General features: G+C 38.8%; 1 protein-coding gene across 7 annotated transcripts in view; it reads left to right on the top strand.

Annotated features, from left to right (window-relative positions):
* FRY (FRY microtubule binding protein) overlaps nt 1-16802 on the top strand; it is a 374481-nt gene that overhangs the window by 280175 nt on the left and 77504 nt on the right. For all 7 annotated transcript variants that reach the window (XM_038411093.2, XM_043504385.1, XM_043504383.1 and 4 more), the window contains exons 40-42: nt 4872-5070; nt 8381-8502; nt 10780-10967. In XM_038411093.2, coding sequence (XP_038267021.1) covers nt 4872-5070; nt 8381-8502; nt 10780-10967 — 509 coding nt within the window. The remainder of the gene's footprint in view (nt 1-4871; nt 5071-8380; nt 8503-10779; nt 10968-16802) is intronic.

The following is a 16802-nucleotide window of genomic DNA, read 5'->3' on the forward strand; positions in this document are numbered from 1 at the left end:
TTCTCCACACCAGTTATGATTTTATAGACCTCAATCATACCCCCTATTAGTCGTCTCTTTTCCAAGTTGAAAAGTCCCAGTCTTATTAATCTCTCCTCATACGACAGCCATTCCATACCCCTAATCATTTTTGTTGCCCTTTTCTGAACTATTTCCAAGTCCAATATATCTTTTTCGAGATGGGGCGACCGTATCTGCACACAGTATTCAAGATGGGGGAGTACCATGGATCTATATAGAGGCAATATGATATTTTCTGTCTTATTGACTATCTCTTTCTTAATGATTCCCAACATTCTGTTCGCTTTTTTGACTGCCGCTGCACATTGAGTGGATGTTTTCAGAGAACTATCCACAGTGACTCCAAGATCTCTTTCTTGAGTGTTAACAGCTAATTTAGACCCCATCATTTTATATGTATAGTTGGGATTATATTTTCCAATATGCATTACTTTACATTTATCAACATGGAATTTCATCTGCCATTTTGTTGCCCAGTCACCCAGTTTTGAGAGATCCTTTTGTAGCTCTTCACAGTCTGCCTGGGACTTAACTATCTTGAGTAGTTTTGCATCATCTGCAAATTTTGCCACATCACTGTTTACCCCTTTTTCCAGATTATTTATGAATATGTTAAATAGGACTGGTCCCAGTACAGACTCATGGGGGACATCACTATTTACCTCTTTCCATTCTGAAAATTGACCATTTATTCCTGCCCTCTGTTTCCTATCTTTTAACCAGTTACTGATCCCTCAGAGGACCTTCCCTCTTACCCCATGACTGCTTACTTTTCTTAAGAGCCTTTGGTGAGGGACCTTGTCAAAGGTTTTCTGAAAATCTAAATACACTATATCCACTGGATCCCTCTTGTCCACATGCTTGTTGACCCCCTCAAAGAATTCTAGTAGATTGGTGAGGCATGATTTCCCTTTCCAAAAACCATGTTGACTATTCCCCAACAAATTATGTTCCTCTATGCGTCTGACAATTTTGTTCCTTACTATAGTTTCAGTTTGCCCGGTACTAGAGTCAGGCTTACTGGCCTATAATTGCTGGGGTCACCTCTGGAGCCCTTTTTAAAAATTGGTGTCACGTTAACTATCTTCCAGTCGTTTGATACAGATGCTGATTTAAATGATAGGTTACGGACGACAGTTAGTAGTCCTGCAGTTTCACATTTGAGTTCCTTCAGAACTCTTGGGTGAATACCATCTGGTCCTGGTGACTTACGACTGTTTAGTTTATCAATTTGTTCCAAAACCTCCTCTAATGATGCCTCAATCCTGGACAGTTCCTCAGATTTGTCATCTAAAAAGAATGACTCAGGTTTGGGAATCTTCCTCACATCCTCAACCATGAAGACTGATGCAAAGAATTCATTTAGTTTCTCTTCAATGGCCTTATAGTCTTTGAGTGCTCCTTTAGCATCTCGAACGTCCAGTGGCCCCACTGGTTGTTTAGCAGGCTTCCTGCTTCTGATGTACTTAAAATAAATTTTTCTATTACTTTTTGAGTATTTGGTTAGCTGTTCTTCAAATTCTTTTTTGGCCTTCCTAATTATATTTCTACACTTCATTTGCCCGAGTTTATGCTCCTTTCTATTTTCCTCATTAGGATTTAACTTCCACTTTTTAAAGGATGCCTTTTTGCTTCTCACTGCTTCTTTTACTTTGTTGTTTAGCCATGGTCATTCTTTTTTGGTTCTCTTACTATGTTTTTTAATTTGGGGGCATATGTTTAAGTTGAACCTCTATTATGGTGTCTTTAAAAAGTTTCCATGCAGCTTTCAGGAATTTTACTTTTGGCGCTGTACCTTTTAATTTCTGTTTAACTAACCTCCTCATTTTTGTGTAGTTCCCCTTTCTGAAATTAAATGCTATAATGTTGGGCCTCTATGGTGTTTTCCCCACCACAGGGATGTTAAATTTAATTATATTATGGTCACTGTTACCAAGCAGTCCAGCTATATTCACCTCTTGGATCTGATCCTTTGCTCCACTTTGGACTAAATCAAGAATTGCCTCTCCTCTTGTGGGTTCCAGGATTAGCTGCTCCAAGAAGCAGTCATTTAAGGTGTCAGGAAACTTTACTTCTGCACCCCTTCCTGAGGTGATATGCACCCAGTCAATATGGGAAAAGTTGAAATCCCCCATTATTATTGAGTTTTTTTAATTTTTAATAGCCTCTCTAATCTCCCTGAGCATTTCACAATCATTATCACCATCCTGGTCAGGTGGTTGGTAATATATCCCTACTGCCATATTCTTATTATTCAAGCATTGAATTACTATCCATAGAGATTCTGTGGTACTGTTTCGTTCATTTAAGATTTTTACTTCATTTGATTCTACGCTCTCTTTCACATATAGTGTAACTCCCCCACCAGCACGACCTGTTCTGTCCTTCCAATATATTTTGTGCCCTGGTATTACTATGTCCCATTGATTATCCTCATTCCACCAAGTTTCTGTGATGCCTATTTTATCAATATCCTCATTTAATATGAGGCACTCTAGTTTGCCCATCTTATTATTTAGACTTCTAGCATTGGTATTTAAGCACTTTAAAAACTTGTCACTTTTTAGCTGTCTGCCATTACATGATGTCATTGAATGGGACTTTTTTTCTTTTGACTGTTTCTCATCAGATTCTATCTGTATTTTATCATCTTCCATCCTCTCCTCCTTATTAGGACATAGGGAATCTCCATTTATAGATCCTCCCCTAAGCGATGTCCGAACCACGTGCTCCCCCACATCTGTCAGCTTTTCCCCAACCCTTAGTTTAAAAACTGCTATGCGACCTTTTTAATTTTAAGTGCCAGCAGTCTGGTTCCATTTTGGTTTAGGTGGAACCCATCCTTCCTGTATAGGCTCCCCCATCCCAAAAGTTTCCCCAGCTCCTAATAAATCTAAACCCCTCTTCCCTACACCATCATCTCATCCACGCATTGAGACCCTGCAGTTCTGCCTGTCTAACTGGCCCTGTGCTTGGAACTGGAAGCATTTCAGAAAATGCTACCATGGAAAAAAAGAAACAAAGCTCTGCTTTTTTGGACAAGTTTCAGGTACTTTGTCTCCATAATTTGGATACTTATCTAAACCTTTTGAAGTTTATCTATCACTAATCACTATAGGATTTTTTGCCTAAAATAAAAATAGACAGGATGGGGAAAGGAGGCAGAAAATAATCTATTGAATGTGCAATGCAGCATAACAATCCAAAGGTCATGCTACCCTCTGCCCTGGGCACACAGTCCATGGATTCTTATTCAGTACTCTGAAGGAACAATCACACAGTTTAAAAAGGTCACGGACATGATTGTTTTTTAAAAAAGAGCAATAACATAGATTAAAATTCTCACTCAAAAATTTTCTTATTAATATTAAGGTTGTTTTCAACCCTACTTATGAAATTTGAATAGTGTATAACTTCATGAGCAGTAGAAGCTTAAAGAAAATTACTTTAGAACTTTAATCTTTTGACCTTCAATCAGTTGTTTTGATGCATGGCCAGAACAAATGAAGATTGATGGCTTTCATTTTTTTATCAGAGACCTTTAGGAGAATGCTGATAGTAATGGTAAACAACATTTTTTGCTTAATTCAGGATTATTTATTCCATTTAAATATTTCAGATATTTCATTGCAAAACTTTATCGTAATTCGGGACAAAATATTAAGTCAAATGATTTATATGCCCATTATTTACCTTCAACAGCAGTGAAAAACATATTTCCTTCCCAAACTGTGTGAAAATCCTTCTTTCTGTTGTATGTTCACAAACTGTTAAACCTATACAATAAACTATTAAATTTAAATTACATTTTCATTTTCCCCTAAGATTCACATGGGTTTTCCCACCTTTGATATCCCATGTCAAGGCCTCTTTTGTGGCCATGGTGAACTGAGTAGAACTCCCTTTTGAGTTAAAATGCTTTTTAATCAGCTAATGTTGAGGAGTTGCTGTTTGTATGAGGAAAGCAATTCAGATACAGCCAGTATGCTATATGGTGCAATAGCTAGAACATAGAATCTAAAATGAAGATACCTGGCTTCTAATTTGATCTCTGACACTGACTCTTTGAGAGACAAAGTGAATGAGGTAATACCTTTCATTGGATCAACTTCTGTTAGTGAATGAGACAAGCTTTCGGAGCTTACAGAGAGCTCTTCTTCAGGTCTGGGAAAAGCACTCAGGGTTAGTATACACTGGCAACACTAAAGCAAGAAAGTTGTAGTGCCATAAATTGCCAGTGTAGACAAGGCCTCAGAGTGTCAGAGCTAAACACAAGGTGAAGCAAACTGTTTAGCACAAGAAGTTAAGATGCTGTAAGAGACCATTCCAGGTTAAGTAGGCAGTTAACCTGCAAAGAAGGGTTAAATGAGAATGAATGAGGATAATATCACCTACTTCACTCTGTGTTATGAACTTAAGACCCCATCTTACATTTCTTGCAAACCTTATTCAACATCAGACCAGACTGGATTAATGAACTAGACTTTTGCCTTGGTTTAGCCTGATTGTAGACATATTCTAATATTATTTAAATGTAATACAGTTTACAAAAAGATGTTACTTCTGAATGTAACTGTGAAACATTTATTTTACAGATGCAATACCTACAGTGCAGAAATTTTTTGACTTTTGTATTAGTCATTTTTTATTGCATTCTGAAGATTTGAAAGTGTAAGATCACCAGGTTTTCACTCTTGCTGTAGGTTTTTGCATTTTGCTTATATTTTCTGCTTCCAAGTGAAAGTTTTCATTAGCTTACTGTTTAAAAGAGGTGTTTGTCCTATTCGTTCATCTAAAATGCTGACGTAAGTGGTGCATTCCATCTTTATCTTCTCCTTTGCTGCTGCCAGGTGGTTTTGACTTTCTACGGGAGTACCAGTCATCACCAGTGCCAGATTCTGGTTTAAGCTCCAGCTCTACCTCCTCGAGTATCAGTCTAGGAAGCAGCAGTGGAAATCTCCCACAGATTACCCAAGAGGTTGAGGACATGGACACAGCTGCTGAAACAGATGAAAAGGCAAACAAATTAATTGAATTTCTAACTACCAGGTAATCAAGATAAAGAAGAGGTTACTGTGGGTTACACTTGAAAAAGATTAGTCTTCTGTAAAATTATCTATAATAACTTTAAAAGGACACAGATGAAAATGTTTGAGGTGAACATACAGTAATAATAAACTTGTAAATGTGAAGATGTATTTAAAAGCATTACAGTGTCAGGAACACTGCAAAAAATTCTGCCTGACCAGAATAAATTGTTCAATATCCTATAATATTATGCTCAAGACAAAACTCATGAAATAGGACAATTTTATTGCTATAAAGGAGACAGCAGTTGTGAGGGGCCACAGTGAGCCTAGCTTTAATTACTGAAAAGGGCTGGCACATCCTAGGCTTGTTCTGTTGAAAAATTTAGGGCCTGCTCCTCATTTACATTAAGACCCCTTTACACTGCCCCAGCAAAGTGTCTGGAAGCCTAAGTCTAGCCAGCTGAAGAGCAGCTACAGAGTGACTCTGCATTTTATTTTTCCATCCAGAAGTGTAGTTCTTAACTGACAGCAAAAGAAGAGCTGGCATTAAGTGCGGAAAGGATGTAAGTGACATGTAATCATTATAAACTGGCAAAATCCAGTGTAATACATGATTTTGTTAGGTCTTAAAACTCATTTTATTTAACTTAGTTCATTTTCTAAACTGATAATATTACTGTCTCCTTGGTGAACTTGTATTTGGAATAATATTTCTTTCTCACATCTTACCTGATTTTTTTTAAAGGAAATAGTTTTGGAAAGTCTTTCTAATCACAGTTAGCCAGAATTTCACCAAGGAAAACATCCTATTCATTACAGCATAATCAAAGGCTTTTTGGGGTATTAGTCCTCTGGTGGGTTTTTTTGATATTTGCACTTAGAATTTAAACAACAAATCTAGCACAGACGAGTGTCTTTTCAATATGAGGCAAGTTCTCTTTCAATCTATTTTTCTTCTCCATACTTAGTTGTTGACAATTCCACTGACTTTTTTTAATCTTGAGAAGTCAGGAGATAGGCAGGAAGAATAAGAACAAAAATCCTGTTCAGCCACACACCAGGTACTGTTTCAGAGTAGCAGCCGTGTTAGTCTGTATTCGCAAAAAGAAAAGGAGTACCCGTGGCACCTTAGAGACTAACAAATTTATTAGAGCATAAGCTTTCGTGAGCTACAGCTCACTTCATCGGATGCATACCATGTACTGTGCATCCAATTAATTAAATTCAGGCCTTGTGCTTCTAAGAAATTTGCACCCAAGGGGTTGCAGCCAGGAATAAGACCTTAGGGACAATGTTGGCAACATCCTTTTAAATCTTTAATGTACACATTATGCAGATCCGATATGACTGGAGCTACAGAGAGAGCATTGCAGAGCTGGGTCAGAGGCTGTTTATGAAATTTTACTTGGTAGTCCTTCAATTCCCTACATACTCCTCCTCATGGGGATTAATCATGGCCCTGGCACAAGTTTGTAGGAGCAGCTGGGTGGGTTTTGTTCAAACCCTCCTGGGCTAACCAGAATACAGCCCAAGTTAACTCCGTTCTTGCAGCATTAACACATACCCCTGTTTGCACAGAAGGTGATTGGGCCAGAATTGGACCCTATAGTTGCCCTTGAGAAGTCTACTTTTGCAGAACACTCACCGTGCCTAGGGACCTTGTCTACACATAAAAGCTGTACCATTATAATTATATCAGTATATTTAAAACAAAAGGAAAAGGAGTACCGGTGGCACCTTAGAGACTAACAAATTTATTAGAGCATAAGCTTTCGTGAGCTACAGCTCACTTCATCGGATGCATTTGGTGGGCTGCTACTCTGAAACCTATATTTAAAACAGTACAACTTCCCTAGGTGGATACAGTTACATTGTTGTTAATGTGTTTATACTGGTGTTTAGAGAGATAAGATGGGTGATGTAATATCTTCAGAGACCCGAGGAAGAGCTCTGTGTAAGCTTGAAAGCTTGTTTCTCTCCCAACAGAAGTTAGTCCAGTAAAAGATATTACCTCACCCACCTTGTCTCTCTAATATCCTGGGGCTGACATAGCTACAAGTACTGCATACTTATATAGGTATAGCTTACTCATGTATACCACACTCAGGGCTGTACCACTTTAACTATTTTGGTAATAAATCACATCCCTAACCAAAATAGCTGTACTAGTGTAAAAACTGTGTGAAGGCCAGGCTTAATGGTAAAATCCTGAAATCCTGATTCATGCAAAACTCCTATTGAACTTACTGGAAACTTTGCCTGCATCAGGACAAAAGCTGGAAATCCTAGGTTTGCCTTAAAAATTCTTGCAAATTCCCATTACCCAAATTATTTGCAACGACTACACTACATTTTTAGTTTTATTTGTGTTTGATACATAGCATTGTTCAACCTGACACAGTAGATACATTAAATAATGCTGTGTAATTATGTCATGTAATAAGATTGTCTTCAAGTTGTAACATAAATTGAACTTTACCAATCAAATGTCTGATTAAATCCAGTTATGTACTCAATAGTAACTGTGCTTTTAAACTGAAAATTATTCCTTAATTTGATATTTATTTGTATTATGGTAATGCATAGGGACCCCAGTCATAGACCAGGATCCCAACGTATCAGGTATTGGACATAGAACAAAAAGATGGTCCCTTCAACAAGGAATTTACAAGCTAAACATAAAACAAGATAGTTCAAGCTTTCATCAATCTCTTTGTCTGCATCTGTCAGTTTCACAACTTGTTTGTTTCATGCTGAGTAGGCCTTCAGCAAGAGTTGTAGCCGTCAAGATTAACACCACTAAGCCTTCTCTACACTCAGGAATTTACCAAAAAAAATGCCCACTATTTCTATCACCAGTAGGAAACTTAATGTAGACCAAGTTCATGTGGATAAACCTTTTTTTTAACCTCTTTTCAGCAGTACTAAAAACACCAGAAGCTACTTGAGCATAGTGTCTATACTATGATTCCCATAGTGATAGGTAGCACCAGTGGGGTTTTGTTCATTTTATTTTATTTTTTGTAAAATTCCCCAGTGTAAAAGATGGCCTTACATTTAGAAAATGGAAAGTAGCGCAGTGCCCTGAAATGATCAGTCATTTATAATGTTATGCCAGTAGTTCATTTTAAATTGGAAATCTTTGTAAAGTTGAAGTGTAGTAGTAGTTGTATTGTTCATAGATTTATGTTCAATCATGTTTTCCAGCAAGTAGTTCTGCCTGTCTCTTTTTGGATGTATAGTTTAATAATTTTTAAAATTACTTACATTTATTTCAACTACTTCAAAGAAATACTTACACATTTTGCTACATTTTTCTTCTCTTTAAGGGCATTTGGTCCACTCTGGTGCCATGAAGATATCACACCCAAGAATCAGAATACAAAGAGTGCTGATCAACTTACTAATTTTCTGAGACATGTTGTGTCTGTATTTAAAGATTCCAAGTCAGGTACTGAAACCTTTTTCCATGATTGTACCTTAGTTAAAACCCTCGTCTAGTGGACAAGTCCCTAGTGTTTGCTTAGAGAACTTACCTTTTAATGCCAGTTTCTTTGCTCCTAAATGGCTGCTACAGGAGCTTGCTTGTGCAACAGTGCCCTCTGTTTTGTGAAAGTAATAATTCCCTAATGATTCTTTTTTCTTTGTTCAAGACATCTTCTTTCTTGCAGTATTTTATGTGCGAGGGATTAAAAGTTTTAAAGCAATTTTGTTTTCGTAATTTGTTTCAAGTTATTCTTTTCATATACTCTGATTACACTATGTGACTTTAATTGGATTCAAATATGTTTGGTGCAAATAAACGCTTTCAAATTAATTTTAACTAACTTTGTTTCCTTTTGTAGGAAGTTAAAGATCATATTCTTTTAATGCTCTTGACATTTAATTTTATTGTATTCCTGAAGAGATTACTACAGACTGCTCCATTTGATCAGTGAAAAGTATATATTCTTCTTTAGTTTATTTAGCCCACAGTAAACGTTTATCCTGTGATCTTTCTTTCATTAGATCCATATGCTGAAGCATTTTGTATCCTATATAGGACATATATCATAATGTACTTACTAGAAAAATAGCATCATAGATTGTTTTAGCATGCAGCTACAGTACAATCGATTCTTCTAAACCATCACTGATGGTTTATTTTGATTGTTCTATTTGATAAAAAAGGGAAAAACTCCACCTCTTATTTGTAAAATAGACTGGCGATACTAAATAATCTTCCCAACAGGCAAAATGTTCTTTGTTCATTTAATTTGACAATTATAGTTTATTTTTAATTATTTATAATGGGATTTCATAGTAAACTAGTAATACTAAACAGTATTTTGAAAAGTAATAAAAACTCACTTGTTATTAGTAGGACAGAGAGCAACATCGTGTGCAATTAGGACCTGAACCAAACCCCACTGAAGTTAATGGAAAGACTCCTGATTTCCAGTGGGCTTTGGATTAGGGCCTAAGGCCTGAATTCAGGAAAGTACTTAAGCATGTGCTTAACTGCTTTCCCTAATCAGGGCTACAGTGCTTGCATTTAGCAAGGTATTTATATAGCATAGTTATATGCAATTTTACATCTTCCAGGCACAGTATGAACATTAAGTAGCTAATCCTCAAAACAACCCTATGAAGGAGATAAGACCTGATATTCCCATTTTACAGCTGAAAACACTGAAATTATTATTGTTGTTGTTATTTATATTACTGTAGCGCCTTTGAGTCCAAATCATGGACTAGTGCCCCATTGCGCTAGGTGCTATACAAACACAGAACAAATAAACAGTTTCTTTCCCCAGGAGCTTATAAGTTAGGTGATTTGCCATGGCCACACAGTGAGTCAGTGGCCACAATTAGAAAGAAAAGGAGTACTTGTGGCACCTTAGAGACTAACAAATTTATTAGAGCATAAGCTTTCGTGAGCTACAGCTCACTTCATCGGATGCATTTCCGATGAAGTGAGCTGTAGCTCACGAAAGCTTATGCTCTAATAAATTTGTTAGTCTCTAAGGTGCCACAAGTACTCCTTTTCTTTTTGCGAATACAGACTAACACGGCTGCTACTCTGAAACCCACAATTAGAAAGTGTTCATTACTAAAGCTGTTTGGAAATGTTCATTTGTTGAGAGCAAAACAGAAACATGTTGCCTTTGAGAAAAATTCATAAAAAAAAAACCCTGAGAGAAAGCATTTCACTAAGGAAAGTTTTGACCTTTTTGGAATGGAATGTTTCAATTTTCTCTTTCAAAACAACTCCCCCCCCCAAATTTTTAATATTATGAAATATAATATAAAATGAAAAAGTAAAAATTGGAATTAATCATTTAGATTTTGTCAAAATGAAACATTTCAGTTTATCCCAAATTATTATTTTTCCAGAATTTCAATTCATGGGAAATTTTGAAAACTTTTGGTTTTGTTCTGTTCTGGAATGGAAGAAATTTTGAAATCACACAACTCCAAGTTCCCATGCAGTTCTACTCATTATAACTAGACCATGCTGCCAATGTTATATACTGTATTGTCCAGTAATAGGAATTGTTCACTTATTTGTAAAGAAGGTTCTAGTGGTTCTTTCATAAATTAATATACCTTAAAAAATGGCCAAAACTTTTTGAAATGCTAGGGAATTGGTCTGCTCAGGGTTTCAACTGTAAAGTAACTTTGTCTCATGCAGTAACATCTGCTTTGTTAGTTTTAAATATCAACATACTATTCTTTTGCTGCTTAGGTTTTCATTTGGAGCAGCATCTGAGTGAAGTTGCTTTACAAACGGCTCTTGCAAGCTCTTCAAGACATTATGCAGGTCGATCTTTCCAGATATTCAGGGCGCTAAAGCAACCTCTTTCTGCACATGCATTGTCTGACCTTCTGTCAAGATTGGTGGAAGTTATAGGAGAACATGGAGATGAGATTCAGGTACGCATGTGTGACATTGCTGTATTCCTGACAATGTTTCACAATGCTGCATATGTTCAGTATTGTTTGTTTCATTTTAATGTAAAGGGTGAAATAAACTTGGAGACTATGATGCAAGTGAGAATATGACCTTAGAAAGCAAAAACTGTGTTCTCATGACAATTTCAGAAATTACAAAAATGCTGTCAAAGTCATGATCTGTTATTATATGAGCCCTGAAAAATAAAAGTCTAATTTGTTTCAAAATGTATCACCCCATTGTGAGATTTTAAAAATTGTAAACAGCCAACTGTAGTGAGGTTCACAGAAACAGCACTTTCAGCTTCCGCTGCTGCCTTTCCAAAAGCAATTAAATTGCAAACACTGGGCCAGATTCCATTGTCCTTTACTGGGCAATATTCAACTTTAAAGCAATTAGGAATGTTGCTTGATTAAGGTCTGCGGCTTTTGACCGACTGGATGGGTTGGTGGGAGTATTTATATTTGCCATATGCTAAAAGATGAAATCATTAAGGATTTTTAATCTAAATAAAGAGTACTATGAGCAATGGAGAATAAAAATAAAATTAAAAACAAACTGCTTTGGCCCTCTCTTTTTAAGAAGAATAAATTAATAGTAGAAAGAACATACTGTTTTAACAAGCTCACACCATTACGATATAGCTAATCCAGTTTGAAAACAAACCATGGTGTAGTGTTAACCTGAGAGGCAGACTGGACAAGGGACTGTAAGTAGTAATACATATGGGAAAGCTGCATGACCCTGAATCTGACCTGCTCCTTGCTGCAAAAGTCTCTTCTGGCTGCAGGTAGGGTTGCCAGGCATCCGGTTTTCAACCAGAGCGCCTGGTCGAAAAGGGACCCTGGCTGCTCTGGTCAGCACCACTGACTGGGCCGCTATAAGTCCAGTCAACGGGGCTAAGGCAGGATCCCTGCCTGTCCTGGCTCCCAGAAGCAGCTGGCATGTCTGGCTCCTAGGCGCAGGGGCAGCCAGGCGGCTCCGCGCGCTGCCCCTGCCTTGAGCGCTGGCTCCGCAGCTCCCATTGGCCGTGAACTATGGCCAGTGGTAGCTGTGGGGGAGGCACATGTAGGCACAGACAGTGTGCAGAGCCCCCTGCCCTTCCACCTAGGAGCCGGACATGCTGGCTGCTTCTAGGAGCCACCTGAGGTAAGCACCACCCAGCCAGAGCGTGCACCCCGAACCCCCTCCTGCACTCCAACCCCCGTCCCAGCCCTGAGCCCCCTCCCGCACCCAAACGCCTTCCCAGAGCTCACACCCCTCACTCCCTCCCACACCCCAACCTCCTGCCCCTGCCTTGGGCCCCCTCTCACCCCCAAACTCCCTCCCGGAGCCAGTACCCCATACCTCCTCCCACAGCCCAAACCCCTACCCCAGCCCTGGGTCCCATCCTGCACTTCAAATCCCTTGGCCCCAGCCCTAAGCCCCCTCCTGCACCCCAAACCCCTCATCCCCAGTACCACCCCAGAGCCCACACCTCCAGCCAGAGCCCTTACCCCTCCCACACCCTAACCCTCTGCCCCAACCCAGTGACAGTGAGTGAGGATGGGGAGAGCCAGCGACAGAGAGAGGGGGGAATGGAGTCAATAGGGTTGGGGCTTCAGGGCAGGGGGCAGGGCAAGGGTACTCAGTTTTGTGCAATTAGAAAGTTGGCAACCTTAGCTGCAGGCAAACTGGCAGGGGAACATCTTGTTACTCTTCCCCACCAGAAATAAATTGGGCTGCAAGAATACTCATGTCCTGGCCTGGAGGCTGCTGGCCAAGAGTCTCTTCTCTGTGCCAGCCAGCCCATCCATGAGAAAACCATGCAGACTGGCACCATGGAACCGCTCATGGATATGTGCCACCACTCCTTCAAGCAGCATGCATTCTTCTAGTGAATGGAAGATAAGAGAGAAAAATGAAAGATGGAGCAAACACCAAGGAAATGAATGAAAAGGAATAAAAATAGATTAATAAATCCATAGATTTTAATAACAGATGGGACCACGATGATCATCTAGTCTGACCTCCTGCATAAAATAGATCATAGGACTTCCCTGAATTAATAACTGCTTCAAGTCCAATAACAGTGGTTGAACTAGAGCATATCTTTTAGAAACACATCCATTCTTGATGTAAATTTTCCAGTGATGGGGAATCAACCACAGACCTTGGTAAATTATTCCAATAGTTAATTAATCTCCCTGTTAAAAATGTCCACCTTATTTCCAGTGTGAATTTGTCTAGCGTCAACTTTCAGTCACTGGATCTTGTTATACCTTTGCCGGCTAGATTGAAGAGCCCTCTATTATCAAATTTCTGTTCACTGTGTAGGTACTTATAGACTATGATCAAGTCACCCCTTAACCTTTTCTTGGCTAAAATAAAAAGATTGACCTCCTTGAGTCTTTCATTGTAGGGCATGTTTTCCAATCTCTGGTTATTCTCATGGCTCTTCTCTGAACCTTCTCCAATTTATCAACATCCTTCTTGAATTGTGGACAGCAGAACTGGATACAGTGTTCCAGTAGCAGTCTCACCAGGGCCAAATACAGAACTAATATAACCTCTCTATTTCTACTTGATATTCCTCTGTTTATACAGCCAAGGATCACTTGAGCTCTTTTGGCCACAGCATCATACTGGGTGCTTGTGTTTAGCTGATTATCAAAATGGCTCCAAGTCTTTCTCACAGTCACTGCTTCCCAGAATAGAGTTCCTCCTCCAGTAATCATAACCTAGGTATATGATTATGCATTTGGGGTATGGAAACACATATTGCTTGCTTGTATCCAGCTTACCACACAGGCAGATCACTTTGTATGAGCAACCTGTGTCACAGTTTCAGGGTAATTGCATCTGTATTGCCCCTCCAGGGTCCCTCGAGGGCACCCACTTAAAGTTTCCAGCTCCCAGCCATCATTTCTCTTGGGTGGAGATGTTGTATTAATAAATACAATAGAGAGCTGCATCTCTCTCCCTCCTGTCCAGGGTTTTAAGACTTCACAGCTCACTGTCTTCAATTGAGATATGCCCAGCAAGCCAGTCTTTCTAAAGACCAGTGCCTGTGCTTTTCTTTCTGTCCAAGGACCATGAACAGTGTATTGCCAGCAGTTACAAGATATCACACAACTCTTTCTAAGCAAGCAAAAGCATTACAGAGAAAACATATAAAACAATAAAAGTTACTATACTAAAAACTTACCAGAGATCACCCCTCAGTCTTACAGGGCTCTTGTAGGCCAAATTCTTTCCATTCTTTCCACAAGGGTTGGGGCTCTTGGGCAGAAGATCCTGTCCGTTTGCGGGATCAGAAAGAAGTCCCTGACTCAGTTTAAACGCAGCCTTTTTAAGCCAAAACCCCATTCTTTGTTTTCCCAGTCTCTGGAAACCAAGTGTGAATCAGTATACACGAACCTCCCCAGAGTGTGCTATCTTTCTGGAGGTGTTTACAGTGTGAGTGATTCACCTTAATTCCCCTGTTTTAATTCCTGGACGAGCTGTGGTAACCTTCCCCCATGGAGTAGAACATAATCGTAATCCATGGCCCACAGTGAAATTTATACTTAATACAATATGTTCCCCTATAGATACTGCATGAAGTTGCAATATCTGTCAGAAACAGTCCTCTTCATTATTTAACACTGTCCCAATCTTTGTGTAATCTGCACATTTGATCAGTAATGAGTTTGTTTTCTTCTAGCTCTTTGATAAAAATGTTAAATACTGCAGTGCCATGAACCGATCCTTGTGAGACCCTAATAGAAACACACCAGCTAGATAATTCCCCATTTTCAGTTACATTTGTGAGACCTGTCAGTTAGCCAGTTTTGAATTCATTTAATGTGTGCCATGTTGAATTAGTATTGTTCTAGTTTCTTAATCAAAATGTCGTGCAGTACCAAATGGCTTACAAAAACACTGTTACCTTTATCAATCAAATTTATAATCTCACCAAAAAAAAAATCAAATTAGTTTTACAAAATCTATTTTCTATAAACCCATGACAATTGGCATTAATCATACTATCATCTTTTAATTCTTTATAAGAGTCCCATATCAGCCATTCCATTATTTTGCCCGTGATTGATGTCAGAATGATAACCTATATTTACCCAGGTAATCCCTTTACTCTTTTTAAATATTAGCGTAACATTAACTTTTTTCCAGTCCTCTGAAACTTCCCCCAGACTTCTTGAAAATCAACATTAACAGTCCACAGAGGTCCTTGGCCAGCTCTCTTAAAATTCTAGGATGAAAATTATCCATACCTGCTGATTTTAAAATATCTATCTTTATTAGAAAAAAGAACAGGAGTACTTGTGGCACCTTAGTCTCTAAGGTGCCACAAGTACTCCTGTTCTGTTCTTTTTGCGGATACAGACTAACATGGCTGCTACTCTGAAACCTATCTTTATTAGCTGCTGTTTTAATATCCTCCTTACTTACAGTTTGAATGGAAAGTATTTTATCATCATATGATATAACTACATCATCTGGCTTTTTCCCAAACATAGAACAGAAATAGTTATTAATAGTTCTGCCTTATTAACAGTTCTGCATTATTATAGACCATTCTACCGTCTTCATCTAATAATGGACCAATACCAGTGTTTGGATTCCTTTTGTTCTAATATACTTCTTCTTCTAGTCCTTAGCTCTGTTGTCCACTGGTTTCTCCTGTGTCTTTTTGCTTCCCTTATCAATATTCTACCATTCCCACTGTGACGGGTTGGGTCACAGAAACCCCCTTGGGTCTGACATCTGATGTGCTGAGACTACCTGTAAGTCCGTTTTCCCTGGCAGCTTGGGACTTCAGTGCCCTGCCTGGTTGTGCCAGACATACTAGCCTGCTACAGACACAGACCCACATCTGAACCACATCCCCCAAAAGCTGCAGGCTTAACTGAAAACAGCTTAAGAAGTGCTCCTGTCTCCTACACCCAGATACCCCGTTTCCAATGGGATCCAAACCCCAAATAAATCCATTTCACTCTCTATAAATCTTATACAGGGTAAACTCATAAATTGTTCATGTTGTATACCACTGATAGATATGCACAGCTGTTTGCTCCCCCAGGTATTAATATTTGCTCTGGGTTAATGAATAAGTAAAAAGTGATTTTATTAAATATAAAAAATAGGATATAAGTGGTTCCAAGTGATAATAGACAGAATTAAGTAAATTACCAAGCAAAATAAAACAAAAACACACAAGTCTAAGCCTAATACAGTAGGAAACTAAATGCAGGTAAATCCCACCTTCAGAGATGTTCCAATAAACTTCTTTGACAGACTAGACTCCTTCCTAGTCTGGGTCCAGCAATCACTCACGCTCCCATAGTTACTGTCCTTTGTTCCAATTTCTTTCAGGCATCTCTTTGGGGTGGAGAGGCCTTGAGCCATCTGAAGACAAAATGGAGGGGTTCCCAGGGGCTTATATAGTCTTTCTCTTTTGTGTGGAAACAGCTCTCTTCTCCTCTCCACAAGATGGAGTTTTGCAGTCACCTGAGCAACTCACATGTCTATGAAAGATTCAGTTTTTTGCAGGCCGACTCCATTGTTTACATGTTAGTTTGAACATTCCCAGGAAAGCTCAGATGTGGATTGGTGTCTCCCAAGGTCTATTGTCAGCTAAGTACTCCTAATTACTTGAATAACCCCTTCACACTATGTTGACCAAATCTGCCTTATGTGCTTCCTACGACAAACGCTTTAAATACAAGCATAGAGCCAACGCTCATAACTTCAGATATAAAAATGATACATGCATATGAATAGAATGAATACATTCAGTAGAACATAACCTTTGCAAAGATATGTTACATGGCATA

This window comes from Dermochelys coriacea, chromosome 1, assembly GCF_009764565.3.
Source record: "Dermochelys coriacea isolate rDerCor1 chromosome 1, rDerCor1.pri.v4, whole genome shotgun sequence".
Lineage (NCBI taxonomy): Eukaryota > Metazoa > Chordata > Testudines > Dermochelyidae > Dermochelys > Dermochelys coriacea.